The 22,620-nt window shown below is 39.7% G+C and overlaps 1 protein-coding gene across 2 annotated transcripts in view; it reads right to left on the bottom strand.

The window, feature by feature from the left end:
- Positions 1-4,005, bottom strand: part of LOC137170621 (seizure 6-like protein) — a 36,251-nt gene extending 32,246 nt beyond the window's left edge. For both annotated transcript variants that reach the window (XM_067574126.1, XM_067574127.1), the window contains exons 1-2: positions 3,786-4,005; positions 1,933-2,072 (exon numbers count right to left, since the gene is read on the bottom strand). In XM_067574126.1, coding sequence (XP_067430227.1) covers positions 1,933-2,072; positions 3,786-3,885 — 240 coding nt within the window. In that variant the 5' untranslated portion in view covers positions 3,886-4,005. The remainder of the gene's footprint in view (positions 1-1,932; positions 2,073-3,785) is intronic.
- Between the last annotated feature and the right edge of the window lie 18,615 nt (positions 4,006-22,620).

Here is a 22,620-nt window from a genome sequence, read left to right as displayed (position 1 = left end):
GTCAAGTGCAAGTGATCGGCTTTCTGTTAACTCTTTTCTGCCTTTTAAACAATATTTAATCAGTTTTTGTCTCATTTTTTCCACATTACATGATCTAATTAAGAAAGATTTGAATACCGTATTATAATCTAACAGCTAAAAATTATGTTTCTAACTAAAAAATGACAAAGGATCCTCTTTACTTTTGTGTTTTCATTTAATGAAAATCTCATTTGAACATAATATTAGTAATCATAACATCGTTTGACCGGTATTATAGTAGCCTGTTGTGCTGTATTTAGAGGCAGCTTGTGAACACCATGATGATTTTTTTTTGTGTTTTCTGAGAAACCTGAAATAATAACTTAGGCCATTATTTTAGGAAGGTGACGATATGTTTGTTCAGAAACGGCTCCAGAAGATAAATAACAGCGATCATGTTTTCACTCCCAGGAGAGTAGTTCTGTGTAAAGCAGACGCCACTGAGCATGTGCAGGAATGCAGGTTTTCTTAACAGAGGTACTCTAGCTTGTTGTGCTACATATCACAACCTCTTGACTTTGTACTACATTATACATCCTAAAGAACTTAAGTGCAAAGTCAAGAGGTTGTGAGATGTAGCACAACAAGCTAGCGAAGCTGTAAACATGTCACCCAGTGCAGCGATGTGACTCACTGATGTGTTTTTAATGGTTTTTGGACAACAACGGATACACACACAACACTAAACTATGGAAACGGAGCTTCACAATAAAGGTAAATTATTAGGCAGACGTTTAAATGAGGATGTGTGAACAGCAACTTATTGTTCTGTTGTTGAATTCTTCTTCCTAGCATAAGAGCAACATTAACTCTTGGTTTCAAGCAGGAAATAACTCGAGACTCCAAAATGTGTGGTTGTTGTCTCATTTTAGAGGGAAACAGAATTGATATTGTCAGTGACTCTGGTAATGTTTGAAATCCCTCTGCCGCACCAATAAAACTGCCAGTTGCAGTGAACTGAAATTGGATTTTGTGTGTGTGTGTGTGTGTGTGTGTGTATGTGTGTGTGTGTGTGTGTTGTGTACCAGGTATTACTCATGGTGTGGGGACATAAATCTGTTTACACAATCACATTGCAGGACTCGCCTCCCTTTTGGGGACAAAAAAAACCATAAAATTACAACTTATACATATGTGGTGTGGAAACTTGAAGCCTCCAGTGGAGACCTCTTTTGAATTTAACAATATTTACATAGATTCTACATTTTTAAATGAGAGAGAAGGACGAAGGAAGAATTGTTTACTAGTAAACTGATCTTTTTTTTTTTTTTTTAAACCATATCCAACATAAATTATGAATAAAAGCAGACTGTTTTCATATAGCTTACAACATATGTGGAGGGAATCTTTAATGATTCACAGTTTTTCAAGTCTTTCACTGTCCGAGGAAACATAAAGAGGGAATTTGATGCAATAAAGACTGTAAATGTGTCAGATATCCACTTGATATAAAGCCTCATATAAGCTTCACAGCAACTATTAAATGCATTTTAGCACACTGTGGATTTTGTCTCCCGTCATTTACATTGTAAGTACATTATGAAGGGATCTTCTAATGGTCAGCATGAGCAGGAGGAATGATTACAGCAAGAAAAACATGTGTCAATGTTCATTTGAAACATTGTAAATATGTCCTTTAAGATGAAAGTCAGGTTAAACGTCATGGTAAATCAATGTAATTTCCTCTGAAGTGATGGAAACATGACTTAGTGAGCAGCAGCAGTACCATCAGCTGCCACTAGGAGGCAGAGTTCAACCTGGGAATCAGAAGCCTCAACACGGTCAAAACAGAAAATAATAATAACAAACTTAGTGCATCAGGATTAGCAGTGACTCTGCTCACAGTGAGTGATGCTTTAACTGCAGTCCAGCTGTGTGTGTGTTTGATACTGTCATGCAGCTGAGGCGTACCTGCAGCTCCACGCCGTAGCCGGTGTACACGGTCACCGTGTAGGTGCAGTGTAACATGGTGCCATCAGGCAGAGGAGGGTCATCAGAAGAGTCTATGTATCCCTCTGGGTCGGAGAAATTCACCACACAGCTCGACACAGCTGAGGAGAGAGCAGAGGAGTTTATTTATTTTTTTCTCCTTATTTATTTTTTCTCTCTCTCTCTCTCAAGCCTGTCTTGTAATCCCTTTAATGTGAGAAACCCACTGAAAATCCCTGCTGTGTATAATTAATGACGGAAATTACAGGGATCAGAACGACTACACAGCAGAAACACAGCAAGGCAAGAACTGGTTTCTGTTAACAGTGAAATAAATAATCACACTCTGTTTTCTTCTGAAGAGTTTTTAAGATCAGTATTCAGATTCTTTAATCAAGTACATGGAGTAAAATTACACTGCAAAAATATGTACAATTACTCAGGAACTGTACTTAAGTGCAATTTTGAAGAACGTTAATTGAGTATTTTAAATCTTATGCCGCTTTATATTTATACCTCACTAGACTTCAGTAGGAAATATTGTTCTTTTAATTCCACTACATTTATTTAACAGCTGAAATTACTGGTTACTTGATTGCAGATTAAGATTTAACAAACAAACATGAGCATCTTATAAAATATGATGCATCGTTATAGACTGAACTAGCCAGCAGTATATAAATTAATTAAAACCTGCTCCATCGCAGCCTAATACAACATTCTGCTTACATATTGATGCATCATTCATAATAACCCAAATAATAAAATATTTGTAATATAACACTCACAGGGGCAACTTCTCTGCAGAATGAGCACATTTACTTTTGATGCTTTAGGTGCATTTCGCTGATAATAAAGGGAACATTTCATGCTTTTTGTGATTTTCTGTTATTTTTACACTGTTATGATGTCAAAGTTGCAAAATTTGAGATGAACGTATGTAGAAATGTTGCCTGCAAGTCAAAAGTCAGGGCTTCAACTTGCTCTGAAGGCTTCATTTACAATGTTTTTTTTCTACCTTGCTGACGAGTTGATGTCGGTCTGTTGTCTTGGTTGCTAAGGTTGTTGCTAAGGTTCTAAGGATCATGGTTTGGGTTTTAACTTTATGTTTAGGTTACCAGACGATTGTTGTCGTGGTTTTTAAAAGACAATGTTGACTTGTGGTTGGAAACGGGAAACAAACACTGATCTACGTGAACTTTGTCGTCATCCCAATTTCCAGATAATCACTTGGGCCACTAGAGGGCGCTGTCACTGGAAATGTACGTATTTTGTGAAACATTAAAGTTTTGCAGGTATTCGGTCAAACAGTGAACCAAAGTACCGCAAAAATTTGAATTTTGAGCTGATGATGGCGGCGATAAGGCATTTTGATGATTGATTAATCATTTGGAGTCATTCTTTAAGAAAAAAATAAAGACAAATTCTCTGGTTCCAGCTTCTCAGATGTGAATATTCTCTGATTTCTTTAGTCGTCTATGACAGTGAACTGAACATATATTTGGGTTGTGGACTGTGGGTCGGGACAAAAGAAGACATTTGAGGACGTCATCTTGGGCTTTGGGAGACAGTGATCTCATTTTCTGACATTTTATGGAGCAAACAACCGAAAGATCAATTGTTAATAGTTGTTGATTTATTTCAGTCTGGACCAACGTGGCGGACCGGTCGACATTAACATCTGTCGGGCAGCCACCATGGCTGGAAACTGCAATATTAATCTCTGTAATGTAGCAGATATAAAGTAAGTATGAGTGCCTCAAATTGTACTTAAGTGCAGTACTTGAGTAAATGTGCTTAGTTATGTTCCACCGCTGTGTGCATACTACTCATACCTGATGAAGGTGTTCCTGTCTCTGTGTCTACATCCTGCATCGTGCCCACAGTGGTGCTCTCAGCCTCCTGCTCAGGTGTGTGTGTCTGTGTGTGAGGCATCTGGGAGTGTGTGTCTGTGGGAGGAGGCTCAGTTGGATCGCTGCCTCGGCCTGACACTGCAGCGGATGCCGGGGGTTTTACCCTCCTCAGTAATCCCCCGCTTTGATGCTCCAGGGAATGACTTCCAGGGAGGGAGCTGACGCTGAGTCCTCTGCCCAGAAGAGGGAGCAGGTTCTGGGGCAGAGCGGATGGGAGGATGTCCCCTTTCTGGGAGACGAGTCGTCCCTTTTGAGCCAACACTGACTGTAGCAAACCTCCGGCCACGGCGCTGGAGCTTCTGCCTTTGGGGTTGCCTTCCTTTGTGCTCCCCGGTGTCACCACTGGAGGCTGGGTGGACGGGGCGCCGGCTGTGGGGACTGCTTTATCTGAAAAGAGTGGAAAACAAGGGGGTGAATCATTTCAACTGGCAGGAAAGGAAAAGTGGAAAAAAAAGGCCCTGGGAGTCCAGCTCTGGGTGGTTCTGTCACTGTCCTGCTAGTCTTATCAGGAGTGGGGTTATCTAGCCTGCACAGCCAAAGCTACCTCCACTTTTCACTTGCAGGCACACACACACACACACACACACACACACACACACACACACACAATAAGACAGTGTAGTGGGGAGACAGGGCAGTTAAGCATGACAGGAGCTGAGCGAAGAGGAGGATAGGGAGGAGGAGGAGGAGGAGGAGGAAAGTGGAAATGCATAGACAGGCAAACCGCTCTGCCGTGCATGCTAAAATGCCATCTCCAGCAGCTTAGTTCAAAAACAGCACAGACCAGCATTTACACACACACACACACACACAAACACACACACATTCACATACTTCAGTGTCCACCCTCACAACCAGCAGCCAAACATACACTCCAGCTGAGAAACCGCTCATGGTGCAGCCTCACACTAATCTACATTTGAGTGTCATTTACACACTCCTCTAAGCGAAAACCACGCAGGCCAAAGGAGCAACGCTGCTGTTGTTTTTATCAAGCAGGAAATAAGTCAGAGGGGGAAAATATCCTCTGGTTGTTGTCAACAACAACGACAACCGCTTTCCTGTTTTTGCTGGGTTTTGTTTTTTTTTTTCATTTTTAGACAGAAAATAAATAACCTTTCTTTTTGTTTCTGGATATACCTGCATTAGTGCAGTGTGTCAAACCGCCATCATCAAGAAACTCATTTCAGTTTCACAGCTTGCAGTTATTTAGGCAGCTACTCAACAGCAGATGTTGACACACACACACACACACACACACACACTAATCTTCTAAAGACACTGAAAAATGTTTGCTGGTGTTGCGGCTCTGCTCTATAGTGTCGCTTTTGATGTAAGTTATTTAAACTGAATTGGACAGAGTATCGCACTAATTATGGTGATGTAAACACATAACATGAACAACCCTTTTTGATTTGGCTATCAAACAATTTTCACCTCATTTACATGCATGAGGAGGAGCACTTTTCAATATAATGCACTCCAGTACACCACCACCACCTCAATAATAAACATAAAGTAGAATTATCACCTTTCTGACAATGTCAACAAAAACTGAACACGTAGAAGCTTTGTTAAAGTAGAATTTATGGCATATATATACAGTACCAGTATATATACAGTACCAGTATATATACAGGACCAGTATATATAGAATACCAGTATATATACAGGACCAGTATATAAACAGTACCAGTATATATACAGGACCAGTATATAAAGAATACCAGTATATATATGCAGTAGCAGTATATATACAGAACCAGTACATATACAATACCAGTATATATATATATAATACCAGTATATATACAGGACTATATACAGGACCAGTATATATACAGTACCAGTTTATATACAATACCAATATATATACAGACCAGTGTATATATATAGTACCAGTATATATACAGTACCAGTATATATACAGGACCAGTATATATACAGTACCAGTATATATACAGGACCAGTATATATACAGGACCAGTCAAAGGCGTATGGACAAGAGTTTCTGAATCTTTTGGATTTTCGAGATATTTCTGAAGTGACTGAAGGATGTTTTTGGTGATTTCGCTAATGTGTGAATTAAAATTTAAGTCGGCATCATTAGTAACTCCCAGCTCAAGCTCTTTTATTCTCTTTTGAAGCTTATTATGTGTGTTTTATGATTCTTGTAACTGTTTTTATTCATTCTACTTGTTGCTTGATTTTTCTGACTTTATATATATGTCTTTGTGTGTGAGTGCTGGTCATGTGGTTCTCTCTTAAACACAGATCTTGATTTCAATGAGACTGCTATAGGCCTATACTGCTGGGGGACTTCCCATGATGCACCTCCTCCTCTCCATCTGTATGCATTCATGTAACATCAATGCATGTCACTAACTTGGCTTCTTCCCCAGAGTTTTTTGTGCTTTCTCATCTTGCAGGAAACCCCGGGATGCAGGCCGAGCCCTCGCTGTCCTGTTGGCATCCTTCCCCGGCTATTGCTACTTATTGTTATTCTTATGATTGTTGTTATTCTGTCCCCCCCCCCCCCCCCCCCCCCCCTTTCCCTCTCTCTTTCTCTCTCTCAACCCAACTGGTCAAAGCAGATGGCCGCCCACCAAGAGCCGGGTTCTGCTTGAGGTTTCTACCCGTTAAAGGGGAGTTTTTCCTTAACGCTGTCGCCAAGTGCTGCTATAAGTAGCGCTATATAAATAAAAATTGATTGATTGATTGATTGATATAGCAATTTTAGGGCTGCTGATGATGCTAATGATGAAATCTCAGGAACGTTCACCTCCTCATGAACAGGTGACGTTCATCAGGCTGAAACGAGCGATTTACGACAAGTTTGAGCAGTTAAGAGAGTTTGTTGAACGTGATTTGGAACAGAGTTGTAGGAGAAGAGTATGAAAATGTTCTTGCATGAGACCCGTCGCGTGACAGCTTAAACCAGCGACAGACCGAACCGCAGCCGTATGAACGGTACATATGGGACGTCCATTTAGCTCAGGAGCTGAACTGAACAAAACAATTTGAATCAACAAAAGTGATTCATAACTTCCACCTCTATTACTGGTTTGGAGGTACAGGAATCTCTGCACGGCTGAATACTTTGGGTGAACCGACCTCTTTAGATTAAAGAAGACAGTTTGTTGCCTGAGCAGCACATTTGCGGTTTGTTAGCTTTATAGTGTCGACAGAACCTCATTGAAAGTCATCGGTGGCTGAAAATCCTTTGTCCTTAATTGGTCTCCAGTGTGTGTATGTGTGTGTGTGTGTGTGTGTGTGTGCATTTGCATTCACTGAGCCTCTGTTTTGTTGTTGCACTCATCCCAGTTACCTTATTTATAGCAGGAGGGTCATCATCTGACTTTGAACCATCGCAACAGTGATGCGTTATCAGAGAGGCACGTTGAATACAGATAGATCGCTTGATAAGAGGAATTATTATGAGCTCTTTAAGTTAAAGTGTGGCCTCCGGTTTGATCCAACTATAAAAATATACCCATATTTCTTTAATTAGAAATCAATAGTAAATGTTTTGTGAAGTCCACAGTCTTTACGGTTGAGTTTAAAAAGCTTCTCGACATGCTGTGTAATTAATTTCCTGTCATGTGTCAGAGAAGAAGTGTTGACAGCTTCCAGAGCTGCGCTGCTACCTGAGTCTCTCAGTCACCAGGTGAATAATTAAAGCCCAGATGTTGTGAAGTCCATTAAAGAACAGATTGTTTTTATAACCAGTTTCCCTCCATCGCAGTTTTCAAGGTTAATGTGCGCTGTTTAGTTCCTCTGAGGAGACGACAATAGACATGTTGACGAGGGCTGACAGACGTCTGGTATTTTCTGAGTTTTGTTTGATGGAAACTTGCTGTGACATTCGCTACTGTGACAGTTTGATGAGGACATTCAGCTCACTGAAAAGATTTCACACAGTGTGCAGATAAGACTGAAAAAATGAGTGATTTCATTAAAAAAATAATGAAGACGATGAACCGATGGAGGAAATAAATGACCTTAAAGCTCAGATGTATCTTATTGGACGACGTCAACAACTGGATTCTGTTTGGTTTGTTTGAGGGAATTAAATCTTTACATCTTATTTTCGAGTGCTAAACGAGATCAATGAGTTTGCAGATTTTTAATCCACCCCAGGAAACTGCAGCACCTTCAGTCAGAGGGGAGAAAATAATCTGTGAAAACAGCCGCTGCTTGTTTTCCACCAAAACTGCTGGAAATGCAGCATTGATACGTCTTGCAGAAAAGCAACAACAACAAAAAAACAAGCCACACACACACACACACACACAAACACGGGCGAGGAGGAATGATAATGCAGCAAAATAATAGTGAACGTTGGGCAGAAAAGGTTGTGTGACACTGAACTGTGACGAGAAAAGAACCACAGAGCAGAAAAAGCTAATAAAGAGGGACTTTCAACATGGCTGCAATGACGAAGCTCCTGTAAGTACTGACAGAAAGCTACATACAGTAACCCTCCCGCCTGTGTGTCAAAAATAACTACAATCTAGATCACAATCTGGAAACATCTGTTTGGGGCCTCAGAGAGTTGTCAAAATTGGTACCATGTACGACTTGTTTCCAGCCCATCATCTTACAGCAGCTATAATCTCTATTTTTATTATACTAATGTCTGAGCTGTCAGTGTGTAATGTGTTGGTTGTAGCTTGTAGTGATGAACCTACAGAGAATTATCAGTGACTCTGCAGCTCCTCTCGGCTTTACGGAGCTTTATAGTGAGTTTCAGCTCATTGTTCAACTGTCCGGCTGCAACTTTACTGTGTTGGTTCACTCTCAGCGCTCTCTTAGTGTCGTTTTCAGACGCAGCAGGCAGCTGTTTTCAGAGAAAAAGCTCTAAAAAGCCACCGTACACTATCTGCTCAGCACCAAACGGCAAACAGACACAGTTAGCTGTAGACTAGCTGGTGAACATAGTGGAACATTTAGCAGTCTTTTTTCCCCACATATTCTTCTGCCTTACCTAAATCTGGCACCTACATTACCCACAATGCAACTCTACTGCCAACAGTTCAGTTAAAGGTTTGGGTGTGTTATGCTAGTAGCGGCTAATGTAGCCTGGAGCTGCTAGCCTCCAGCAGAGATGAAAAGCTACAGAGGTCTGATAACCTCACTTCTCTTTAACTTTTATTACTTTTCAAACTTGTAGTCTTCAGCCTCAACTGACACTGACTCAAGTGACATCACTTGAGGCAATTTATCAGATTTCCCCTTAAACTGTTTTGGTTCAGTCCCACGGCTCTCATCAATGTTGTTTCCAGCATAAAAGCTCTACAAAGCCACTGTACACTACCTGCTCAACACCAAACGGCAAACAGACACAGTTAGCTGTAGACTAGCTGGTGAACATAGTGGAGCATTTAGCAGCTAAAGAGCCAGATATTTCCCTCAGGAGTTGGTAGAGAGCAAAAACAGAAGCTAAAAGAGAGTGAATATTGGACTAACATTCACCAGGTGGACAGAAACACGACTCCAAATGAATGATAATGTTTCAGATGAAAACAAATGGACAGAAAATGAATTCATACATGTTTAATGTCCTGAGTTAAATGGATAGTTTGACATTTTGCAGGATATCTGAGAAGTCTTTATAGTCCTTGAATTCAGTTCCGTCAAAAAAAGGCCTTAGAAGGTATTTAAAAGTCATAAGAAAAAAAAACATTTCACATGTTTTTTTACTAAAAATACACCCTCAGCTTCGACAGTTGAGGAGCAGTCAGTTTCTTCAAGATAAAAACAGGAAACCCATCCTGATCTTAAAGAAAGCAATGTGCCAGAATGTTGACATGTAGAACATAAAATGATAAAGATTGCATCTGAGTTGTGAGTGAACAGCTTCCCCTCCTCTCAGTAGTATGTGTTCAATCAACAGCACACTCTAAACAGAGCTGAACATCCTCAGCATTGCTTGTCCAGACAGGGAAGATATAAGACTTATTTTTTGTTGCAGCTGTCACAACAGATTGGATTGTTTGGAGACTCTCAGAATCAATAAAACTGTCTAGGTACTCTTCTGATGTTCTGAAATGGGCACAACTGTCCTGATTATCATGAGCTACAGTGCATGCTCCCAGGTTCTACAAAAACCCTTGTCAAGCAGCAGCACGTGGTTCCCTTTCATCCTTTCTTTGTGACAGAGAGGTCACACAGGTATCTCTGCACCCTGGGGAGTCCCCACACAACTTATTCCACAGGCCTTTGAAACATCAGACATCAAGGCTTTTCCCAAACAAAAAGGCGTATCTTCAGAGTAGCTGTCAGCTCGTGATGGTACAGTGACCTTTCACATCTGCCCGTGCAGACAGTTTTAGGCCATGTGTACAAACGGTCAACGGTATGGACCGGACCCCGACAGATTATCACCAGACTGATGGTCACCTTTAAATAGACAGTCGAGCACGCAGATTAAAAGCAAAGCTAAAAGTTTCCCTTTCAATATGAAGTATTTGCTGTCATAATTCAACAATTTTATTCACTTCATCAAGTGTCTTCAGAAGGAAGCATTAATGTTGATGAGCTGGTAGATAAAGGTTAAAACTCTTAGGTCACCGTAGTTATTATGTCCTCCATGGCTCCTTCTACATAACCATATAAAGAAAATACAATTTTAAAGCACAGGAACCTAAAGAGTAAGGCTGGTGTTAATGAAAATATGGAAAATAACACCAGAAAAATCCAGATGTAGTGCAAAATTTTAACAGAAATTTCAGAAAATCAGTTTTAAAGAATGCTAAATGAATGTGCATTTCCATCCACTACTGTTGTGCAAATATTAATAGTTGAGCACATCAAAGTAAACAGTTGGTGGCGCTGATTCTCCTATCGAGTGCAGCAAAGAAGAAGAAGAAGAAGAAGAAGGTGCAACATGATAACGCAGTTAACAGAGTGACAGTCAAAGCTGAAGCGATGGAAAATGTGAAGCATATCCTGGTGATGGAGAACATGATGGACGGCCTTGTGTCAGTTATACAGACATGTATCGAGCGCCGCCCAGAGACGAAGAAGAGAGCAGACAGTGAAAAACGTCTGCCGCCATGTTTCGTCTTCATGCTTCCTGTACGTCATCAGTTATATTCATCACGCTTTGTCACATTTTGCTTTTATGGATAGATCAACTTTTCCACTTCATCCAAGTGTAAAAAACGTCCCAGTGTTTCCACTCACGTTTTTATGCACAAATTGAACAAGCATAAAAAAAAAAGGTGGATGGAAACCGACCTAATAACACCATTAAAGCATAAATCTAACTGTTGTGTTTGTCTGCATGTAATATGTGTCAGAAAGGTTTTTCCCCATTTTTAAAGGTTTTTTTTAAACAATATCCTTAATGTTACCGAACACTGTCTTTGAATTTGTCGATTTGTGTTGTCAGTTTAATTAAAACGAGCGAATGGTCTTTTAGATGCTTGAAGACGTTTCTTCTCTCATCCAAAAGGTTTTTTGATTTCTTCTCTCAGGTATTTAACCCCTGTGGGGGCGTTTACACCTCATTTCACCTCGGTCGTTCAGGGCCCTTATAATCGACTCTCTAACGACTGTCACATGACAGACAAGAGGACTAACGACCCACATGTGACCTCAACAACCCTGGAGGCGTTAACGACCCCACAGAGGTTAAAGACCTGAGACCTGAGACCAGTCAGTCAGAGCTGAAGAAGCCTTTTGAATGAAAATGTCATCAAGAATCTTAACACTGAACACTTTTGGATACACAATGACCAGTCTGACTGAGAGTCTTCACAGTCCCTACCAGACATTGTGTTACCTTCTCCTCCAAAGTTTTTATATCCACAGGCTTGTACCTTCAACTTTTTTATCAAAGAACCAGATGTTTTCTAATTTAGTTGTTCAGTTTTTGCACTGATGATTCATCATGTTGAGTTTCATGCTGATCCAAACTGTAGAAGTGCTCAAACTTTGAGTCACCAACATTTTCTATGGAGAAAAATTAATGGGATTTTTATAACTGGAACCAGGAGTGTCCCAAAATAAGTCCTCCCTCTTGGAAATGTTATTTGAAGTGCTGGTTCAAAGTCACAGTTTGATAATTTGTGCAAATTCCTTTAAGTGCAAACATTAAAGTATTTTGATTTCTTGTATAACCGCCACAATAGCGCATTATCGTACACTTGCACACCTTGGAATTGGGACACAACTCTGGTATCTTGTGTGTGTCTCAAATTGCAGATTCACATCTGGCATCAGAATGCAACACAAATGCATCCTGAGAGGCCAGTTGCAGTTGGATTTTGTTTTCCATTCATAGCCGCCAGACAAGAAAAATACATTTTTGTACTCTGTCGTACAGTTTGTCCAAATTGTTTGTCATAAAACAGCCGAAACACATGACTTCTATGCTCACACTTGTACAGATTGCTCAATTGTCACTGAACAAAAACACCCCTGATCATTTTTGGTCCATTGACAATAAAGTTTCATTCGAACAAAATAACCACAACATCAAAAAAACGTTGACAAAAACGTGAAAGGCAGCATTACTTTGTGCAATTCTACAGCAAGAAGAAGAAGAAAAAAATTAAGTTGCAGACAGCTGGGACAAAGTGGTCTGTCTATTATGCAGTGATGTTCAGTCTCATTTAAATAACAGCACAGTCTGAGTCAAGACTACAGCCACAGAATTTAAAATACTTCACCAATAACACTAAAGCAATCTCACCAGAGGTTTCAACCAAGCAGCAGAGACCACGGCTTGAGTCTGAAGAACCTTAAAGTGCCACCGAAATTATTGCTCCGTTAATACAATTAAAAGGCTTTGATGTCTGCTGCTCTGGGACTCACACTGAGTTGAACTATTGTCACAATTTTTCACTAAGTTTAATGTTACTTGATTACGATACCTGCCCTGTTAGCACAAGCTAGCTAAAGTAGCTAACATTAGTCCAAGTGTGCAATGCTCAGTGTTCCCAGTAAGCTAGTGTTAGCTTTGGTCTGAGGTACCAGGGCGTCTTTCCAGAGTGTCAAAGGCAACACCCCGCACTCCTTATTTGGAAGTTTCTGGCTCTGAAATGGAAAAGGTGCAACTTTAGGCTTCAAATCGGCTCCCATGCAAACCAACAGGTGACACCTCGCTACGTTCATCTTTATATACAGTCCATGGTTGTAACAGATCTTTTGACAACAGTCATGTAGGAAACTGAACTGAAAAAAACCTGCAAGAAATTCATCTGGTCATCCAACGGCCAGATTACTGATGATTCTGGCAATTTATATGCGACTCCCTCAAAATGTACATCAAACCTGATCAGACAGAAATTTGTCCTGAATTTTAAATCACCCAGGTTTGACCAATTTCGGGTTAAAATGTACAGTGTCTGCTCACCTTTATGTGGACTATCGTGTCCTTCACCACATCCTATAATGAGCTGAGTCAACACATCCTCATACCAAAACAACAGGTCTATTTACAATGACTCCCAAAACAACCTATAAGAGTGTTTTCAGCGCCCTCTAGAGGACGGATGGAGACCAGAAGAATGACCTGTTTTATAATATAATGACGTTTTATAGTGTGACGACGCTGTGGTTAAGCTCTGGTTAAGTTTAGGCACAAAAATCGCTTGGTTAGGGTTAGGGAAAGATCATGGTTTTGACACTTGAGCCACAGCGACTCGCAGGGAAAGACATTTAGGCTTATCCTCCTGATAAGGAAGTCACCTTATATTGATGTCACCTAAACAGCGTCACTTCCCTGGCCGTTAGATGGCGTAAATGCAACTATACGTTGTTTTTGCCAGTCTGGCTGAGTGACTGGATCCCATTTAAAATGCCTCTTCCATTTATCTCATATAAAGAAATGTGCCGGTTTGGGAGCGTCGTTGTGTTTCTGGTTTGAATTCCCTGACTATGCAGGAAATGAACTGTGGCAGAAGTGAATGGGAGATGCGTTATATTTCATCGTTGTTTATGTGGTTTGTTATCAGATGGATGATTGAAGTCATGAATATTAGATGCCAAAAAAAAAAAAAAAAAATTCATTAAACCGTTCATTGCGTTTTCAGCACATTCCATTTGTTGGTGTAAATGCTACTTCTCAGTCTCTGCTAATGTATGTACACACAAGCATGTCTCACCGAGGAGGAGGCCCGGCACAACCTTAAACACCACATGTCGCTCTGCACATCACTCCATCAGCCACATTTAGCGTCTGAGATGTATAGAATGTGCTCCTCACAAATTAACCTGTAGAAGACTTCATTGCAGGAGGAAAACAAAGGCGACTCTGTGTGTGTGTGTGTGTGTGTGTGTGTGTTTGTGTGTGTTCATTTATTTGACTGAGAAGGTGAGGTTGTGCTCGCTACAGATTGAGTGTTGTGAAAGGAGAAACGAAGTTAGATGGAGACGGAGGCAGAATTCAATAGTCCTCAGTGACTGCAGACGTTCATTGCCACTCCAACGCAATCAAGTCTGAGGTTGTTAAGCGATGTCAGAAAAGGTTTCAACGGCGCTGAAAGGTGTGTGTGTGTGTGTGGGGGGGGGGGGGGGTCTGACAACAATGACGTTGAGCTTTTATGCGGTTTTGTTTATGTGTATTTGTGGGGTTTTTTCTGAGCCTGAACCACTGCGTTAAAAACAGAGGAAAAAAAAGCTCATCGCTTTGTTTTCTTTGTTACTCCGTTTAATTTGTATTCTAGGAGCTGGTGGCTGTTTAAAGTGCTTTATCAGACCAGAGACTGGCAGCAACTGTATTTGGAATACATTCCCTGTCTACCATATCCGTTCCCCATGGAGACCCACTGTGATAAACACACACATACACACACACACTTACTCACTAACAAACATACACACACACACAGCACGACTCAGCTGTCTGAATTCTGCGCATGCTATCACAGTTTTTTGGCTGCACTAATAAGGCAGGTGTGGTTTATCATTTTGGGTGTGCAGGAGGAGTAACAGGTTTTTGCTTTGAGCATTTCATGTCTGGGAAAGTAAAATGCCGAGCTAAATTCACCAAATTAAAGGATAAATTCAGTTCATTACAACTCGGGGATTATTTTCATAGTTTTGACCGTTTTCTATAATAAAGATGCTGAGATTATTATGGCCAGAAATATCAGGTAATTCTTCTGAAATATATAGTAAAAATACTTCACAACATGATCACCTTGGATTTAATCAAAACAAACAAACTGAACAGTGAGCTGTATATATTACATTTACCCTGTAAATGAACTAACTAATACCAGAACAGTCTGTTGTTAAGTCCTTCTGGTCATATGGTTTGTTTATGATTTATAGTGTTGTGTGCTTAAGTTTATGTAATTCTGGGATGGTTTGAATTATGCCGGGTTTAGAGTATTGTATTTTCTGGGTTTTGGTTTTCTGTTGCTCTGTGTTTCCCTTTGTGTTTTCATGTATTCCTCCCTACACCTGCCCTGCTCCCTGTGTTTCCTCAGCCAATCATCTATTCACACCCATTTCCCCACCTGCACCTCATCTCCTCGTTAGTTCAGTTGACTTTTTAAGTCCTGGTTTTCTGTTCAGTCTTTGTTGGATCGTTTGATTTGCCTGGTTCTGTCCTTGACCTCTTTGAGAATAAAAAAAAAAAGATTTTCTGTCAAATCTTCATTTGGGTCCATTCCTGCTACCCCAACTTGACAAAAACATTAAAACACCACACATTAGAGCAAGTTGGTTGTTTAAAGTTTAAAGGACATGTTCACAATTTTTAAAGTCTGTCTTAAAACAACAGTCAGGAGCTCAAATGAACATTTAAACATGTTTTTCTTGCTGTAATCATTCCTCCTGTTCATACTAACCATTAGAAGATCCTAATGGACTTACAATGGAAGTGATGGAGGACAAAATCCACAGTCCTCCTTCTGTGCAAAAATGTATTTAAAAGTTTATCTGAAGCTAATATGAAACTTCAGCATCCAAATGAGTCAAATCAAGTAGATATCTTTCAACGTTACAGTCTTTTTAGTGCCAAGGTCCCTCTTTTTGTTACTATACTTCCACCTGCAGCTCAACAGGGAAACACAAAGAGGAAATTTGATGCTAAAAAGACTGTAAATCAAATGGTCCAAAATGCTGCTGCAAGGCTGTTAACCAGGTCCAGCAGGATGACTCACATCTCTCCTATTTTAAGTTCTTTGCACTGGCTGCCCATTTGTTTTTAGGATTCATGTTAAGGTTCTTGCTATTACATATAGAGCCCTGCATGGACAGGCTCCTGAGTACATCATAGATCTTATCTATCCCTACGTCACCAGTAGGTCACTTAGGTCATCCAACCAGGACCTACTGGCTGTCCCTCGCTCGCCGCTGAAAACTAAAGGTGATCGTGCTTTTGCATTTGTGGCTCCAACACTATGGAACACTCTTCAGCAGTCTCTGTAGAAGCTTTTAAAAAACTATTGAAGACCCATCTTTTTAAATTGGCTTTTGTGTCTTCATGAGTTGTCTGATTGGTGTGTGTGATGTGTAATGATCATTTGTTTCCCCTTCTCCTTCTTCTTCTTCTCCTTTACTTTTAAATGACTGTGTGGACACACTGTGGATTTTGGCCTCCATCACTTCCATTGAAAGCACATTTGAAGGATCATTTAATATCCAGTATGAACAGGAGGAATGATTACAGCGAGGAAAACCTCTTTCACTGCTCATATGGACACCTGACTGCTGGTTTAAGACACACTTGATAAATTATGAACCCTCCTTTGAGACAGTTCTGTTAGATTCTATACAAGCACTGATATGTGCTGGTTATTAGTTGTGAAAGAACCAATAAAACCACAAACTTCCCATTTCAGTTAGCAAAGGAAAACTGTGCAGTACAGTGGAGGTCAAGCTGGAGGTCGGTGTTGCTGGACATTTTGACATTCTCCGCTAAAATTTTGGCTAATTTGGTCGTTTGTTTACAACCTGTGTGTCATCTTGCTGCTCCTGTTTCTTGCCTTGACTGACTTGTTTCAGCAGTGAGTACAGTCAAAAAATATGCTGTCATAAAGCAGAACAATCTTTCAAGAGCCACTTACTTTTCAAACTAGGTCAAGTTGACCACCAGTGTACCTCGGTGTTAATTATTAAAGGGCTCTGTATAATTGGATGAAGCCACTGGAAGCCAGGCTGTGGTAAACTGCAGCATTTGTGACCTCAGATGCGCCTGCCTCTCAGTTTCAGGCGCTCGGTAAGCACACTGCACTGATTTAATGATTTCCTGGCTGAGCTGATGACTGCCAACACAAACACATATACACACACACACACACACACACACACACACACACACTGATCGATGTTATCTCAGAATTGGCGCTTGAACCGCGCTCCGGGTCAGCGAGCCGAATGACCTGAAACTGAAAGCAGAGCAGCTATCGAACCGACCGATCAACGATGACCTCGGAGCAGATGAGCATGTTCAAAGATGGGCAATCTCCTTTTTACATAAACACAACCCAGACACACACATACTGATGCACATGAAATATAGACAAACGTCTGTATCATTCACACTTTGTGCCGTTTGTGTGCTGCCTCATTAAAACTAATAATCTTATCAAGTTTCAGCCAATATGTTTTTCAAATTTGCTGCATTAAGGAACAAAAATAATGATTCTTTACACTAATTGACTCATAACGACTAATTTTGACTGAATTTAAGGATTAAATAACACCATCCCTCAACTAATGATGCAAAAGAGTAGATGCAGCATTTTCAGACAGTTAATTAAAGTAATTAATTAAACCTGACTGATTGGAAAACAGCTGCAAAAACAAAGTTGTTTTGAAAACACCAAAACTGAGTGACTTTTTAAACTGTTCTTATTTAACTTATTTCTTAGTATAAGAGCAAAAATTCCTTGGCTTGAGTTCCAGTAGTCATTTTATTTACCATTTTGGATCTGGTTCCCAGTTGGCAAAATATCAGTATTAATTAAAAGAGCACTCCTAAAACACTGTTGGATTTACAGTGGAAACAAGCATCAAAATCGATGCAACAGAACCAGAGATATCGTCTTTGATTCTTGTTAAAACCTGGCACCTACATTACCCATTATTTTATTGTTGGCACATACAATTATTGGTTGTTCAATTATTTTCTATCATTGTCTTTTTTTCTGATGTAAACATTTATTATTCTTGTTAAACTACAATTCTAGATATTATTCTTTTTTTCCTTTTTTCCCCATGAAGGGTTTTTTAAGGAGTTCAACCTTATTTGAATCGAGGGTCTAAGGACAGAGGATGTTGTTTTGCTGTACAGATTGTAAAACCCCCTACGGCAAATTTGTACTTTATTGATATTGGGCTACACAAATAACACTGACCTGACTTGGTGGGATGTCCTCGTAAGTCCTTATCCCTTTTGACTCTTTAAAAATAATAATAAAAACATTATGAGTGTTTTGTGTCTTGACATTTGTGCAGATAAATAAACTAAAACTAAACTAGAGCTGAGACTACAGATTATTGTTATTATCGATCTGCAGACTATTTTCTCAATTAAACTATTCATTATTCATTTTTTTTTCATATTATTCATATTTTTGTCTATAAAATGTCAGATAAAAATGAAAAAATGCCTCTTTTCATTTCTTGGAGACCATGGTGACGTGTTAAAATGTCAAATATCCAGAGATACTCACTTTACAGTCATGAATGACACAGAAATTTTGGCATTTTTGCTTAAGGGGGACATATTCTGCATGTTTCCAGGTCTATATTTATATTCTGGGGCTCTACTGGAATATATTTGCATAATTTACAGTAGACTTCCGCCAGCACTGGAAGTTACGTCAACAAACCATGAAACAAACTATAGCAGTGGAGTTTCACTTATTTTTCTAGTTCTTTACTCAGCTTACGTCAACTCGTCGGCAAGGTAGAAAAAAATGCTGTAAACAAAGCGTTCAGAGCAGGTTGAAGCTCTTGACTTGCAGGGAGCATTTCTACATACATTGACCTGAAGTTTTTGGAACTTCGACCATGTTTAGCAAAGATATCCAACATCTTAACAGTATATAAATAACAGAAAACCACAAAAAGCATAATATGTCCCCCTAAAAAAACTATTATTTTCAATTATCAAAATAGTTGCCAATCAATTTTCTGTCAATTGACTAATTCTTGCAGCTCTAACAGTTGATATCTTCAGCTGCTCATCATTTGAAGTTGTATCTACAGGTTATGAATAATATTATTCAGGCAACGACTAAAAACCATAACGTTTTTAGATGCAGTGTGTGGATTCAACACTGGAGTTAGATTCAGTAAAATACTATCGAGCTGCATCCGTATGCAACACCTGTAAATCCTGTTTAGTTTGGTGTGTGTGTGTGTGTGTGTGTGTGTGTGTGTGTTTGTAGTACTCATGTTGTGAGGACATTGTGGGGACTCGCCTCCCTTGAGGACGTTGTGGGGACTCGCCTCCCTTTTGGGGAAAAAAAAAATCAAGCTCTCATAATGTAAATCATTAAATCTTGGGGTGAAAACTTAGTTTAAGGTTGGAGTAAGGGTTAAGGTTAGGGTGAGTCTCCAGGAAATGAATGTTAGTCGATGTAATGTCCTCTGAAGTAATGGAAACAGGACTGTGTGTGTGTGTGTGTGTGTGTTGTCAGAAGCAGGTGCTACTGCAGCCAGCTATGACCAGCTCAGTCGAGCAGATGGCATCATCTGTGGGCTGTTTCTCCCTCACATCATCCTTTCTCCCTCTCTCTCTCTCTCTCCTGTGGTCTTCCCCCCCTCCTCCCCCACTTCCATAATCGTGACCAGCCTGTTGGTGCAGCTGTGCTTCCTTCTCTACCTTCCATGTCAACTTTTACCCTCCTTCTATATTTTCACGTCCCTTTTTTTCTTTTCCCTGATCACAGCCTCTCTCTCTGACTCACTTTTTTTTGTTTGTTTTTTTTCTGTAAAGACATGCCTCTGTGTTTCTCCCTTGGGCAACACATATGATTAATGAGCGATAAATCCTGTTGCTCAACCATATAAATGGTTTTTCCCTTTTGGGTTTTAGCACAACGACTCCAAATCTTTATTCTAGGAGAGCGTCCTTATTTCACCCATCGACAACATGAGCTACAGTGAGAAATGCACTTTATACTGTCTCATCCAACATACCGTAGGTATATAACACAACACCCACATATAACACACATTAAAAAAGCTATTTTTGTGTTTTAGCCAAGGTCATTATCATCTCAACCTCTTCTTGGCTTTCATGACCTAAGCATGTTGTCTTAAACACAAACCAAAGTCACACTTTTGGATTAAAATATGTTACATCAGTATCGGTTTACATCACTCAACCAATGAGTAACAAGAAATGTCAGAACAGAAATATGTTTGAGGTAGTTTATAAATGGTGTTATCATTAGAGCTGCAATAATTATTTCATTAGTTGATTGGTCACAGTTGATTGATTCATTAAACAATGTTGTTCATTACATCAAGAGTCTACAGTAGGTGGTGTTAATGTCCTTGATGAGCTTGTAGTTACAGAGGTTAAAACTCTCAGTTCACTTAGAGCAGCATTTAGTGCATTGACCCAAATAAAAGCCAATATTTATATTAATAGACAATATTGTATTCTGGAAATTACATTTGAAAACATTCTTTTTGAAATGGAGAGATCACCATTTTAACACCTGCTCTGACACAGACTTGTACCTTTGACTTTTTATCATAGAACCAGATAAATGCAATAATGCAATTGATAAAGGGGACATATTCTGCACGTTTCCTGCTCTATATTTATATTCTGGGGCTCTACTGGAATATCTTTGCATGATTTACAGTTAAACTTCTTATTTATCTTATACTGGTCCTTTATGCAGCCCCTCAGTTCAGCCTCCATCTGAAACAGGCCGTTTTAGCTCCTGTCTCTTAAAGAACCCCCTCCCGATGAGCCCACTCTGTTCTGATTGGTCAGCTTAAGGAAGCTTCCTCCTCTGCGTAAACAAACTATACATAAATTCAGGGGAGTACCAGAAGTAAACAAGTGACATTACTGCAGTAGCGTCTCCCTACAATACGTGTGTGTTTGAATGCAAGCTGTTCTAAGAAGGGTACAAATTTCTACTTTCACCCTTAATTTCTATGTAAAGTTACTTTTGACAACAATGTCCAGGAGTTCAGGAAGAACCTGTGCAGTTCTCAGCTGCTCCAACAGTAGTGGCAAACTTCAACTCTCCAAAAAAAAAAAAAACTGAATGTAAAATATACAAGCCTTTGACTTCATGAAGAGTTTCCTTTTACATAGATTCCCTGGGTGTGCCAAGGACTGAGATGTTCACCAGAAGTAGACCAAGAATATTGACAGAAAGGACTTTTTTCCCCAATAACAACAGCACAGTGGGTTTTGGTTAACAGTAGTCAATCTCTATTCATCTCTCAATGACTAGCATGCAGCTGCCTAGTCTAACATCAGCTAAGTTAACAATGCTAAGCTAGCTAACGTTAGTGGGCTAAGACTATGTCTAGGAGCTGCGGTGGTCCCACAGAATAATTGATCTCCATCGACTAACTGTGGTGTTATTGTGAAATATAATGTAAGTTGCTCTAACTAAGGCAAACTAACGACCACAAAGTAAACATCATTCAATCGGCATCACAAACAGAATACGTACAATGGTGTTTTGGTTTAATGAGTGACCGTGATCACTGGCGACTCGTTGGTGACCAAATGCATCATCGTTGCTTGTAGTGACAACAGCTGTTGTAAACATGAACAGAGCATCTATGTGTCCTCTTAAAAGCCTTCAATTTTACTTTAATCAGTTTTAAATACATACTCATCTGTGTTTATTATCTACGCCGACCATAAGTAACATAAGTTACTATGAGCAACTACAGACACATTCAGCTGAAAGTCACCAGTTAACAGTTACTCGTTAAACTGAAACACCACCACTGATATATATATTTTTTTAACCATGGAAAACTTATTTGTTATTTGGCAGACTTCACTTAGCTGAATTCATTTAGAAAAAAGCGTAATGTTATTTCTTTACTCATTTGGAATTAAGGGTTATTTTTCTATTTCATATAGCTGTGTGATATCAAGGAGATTTGGGTGGCTTATTCAAATATAGGTGTTAAATTGATTGGTGCAAAGCAATTTCTATGACATGAAACACAATTTAAAGTAATGTAAGTGACTATATTTTAGGAAGAATTGTTGAGTTTTGTGATACTTGCTTCTAATCCTCATTATTCTTTACCAATCTCAAGCTGTGAGACTCCCAGGTATCCACCACCCAGTGTTGCAAGGTTTTATTCGTTTGCTTTTCAAATTGTCAGTTTTATATGATTGTTTTTGGTTTATCCTGTTTTGAAAAATGTAAGTGCATTTTTTTTCTCTCTCTGTCTGTTTTTCTGTCTTTCCTCAGGGGAAAATGTCGTCTGCTAGAGCCTCCCCCAAGAGAAGGATTTTGTTTAGCACATAGTGCACTATCTTTATATATTTGCCTTCTTCTGTGGCTGTACAGCCAACACATGATGTAAAATAGTTCCAGGTATCATGGGTAAACTAGCCGTCTGAGGGGATGAAAAGTGTTGAATGACATCTGCATTTGTCTCCAATTCTGTAGCAGTAACTTTCTTTTTCCTGGGTCCACAATCTGGCCCTTTAATCTTCTGTGTCTGGCACCATATTTTTCCAGGTGGACTAGTTCCAGGCACACACTTTATCAGTGCAGGATGTACCTGTGAAGCTTTGGGTCACAGCATCTTTCACCTTGGAAAGGTTGTGAAGGTGGTAAAG

This window comes from Thunnus thynnus, chromosome 19 (genome assembly GCF_963924715.1).
Source record: "Thunnus thynnus chromosome 19, fThuThy2.1, whole genome shotgun sequence".
Lineage (NCBI taxonomy): Eukaryota > Metazoa > Chordata > Actinopteri > Scombriformes > Scombridae > Thunnus > Thunnus thynnus.
The sequence above is the reverse complement of the archived record's forward strand: the minus strand, read 5'-3'. Positions and strand labels throughout refer to the sequence as shown.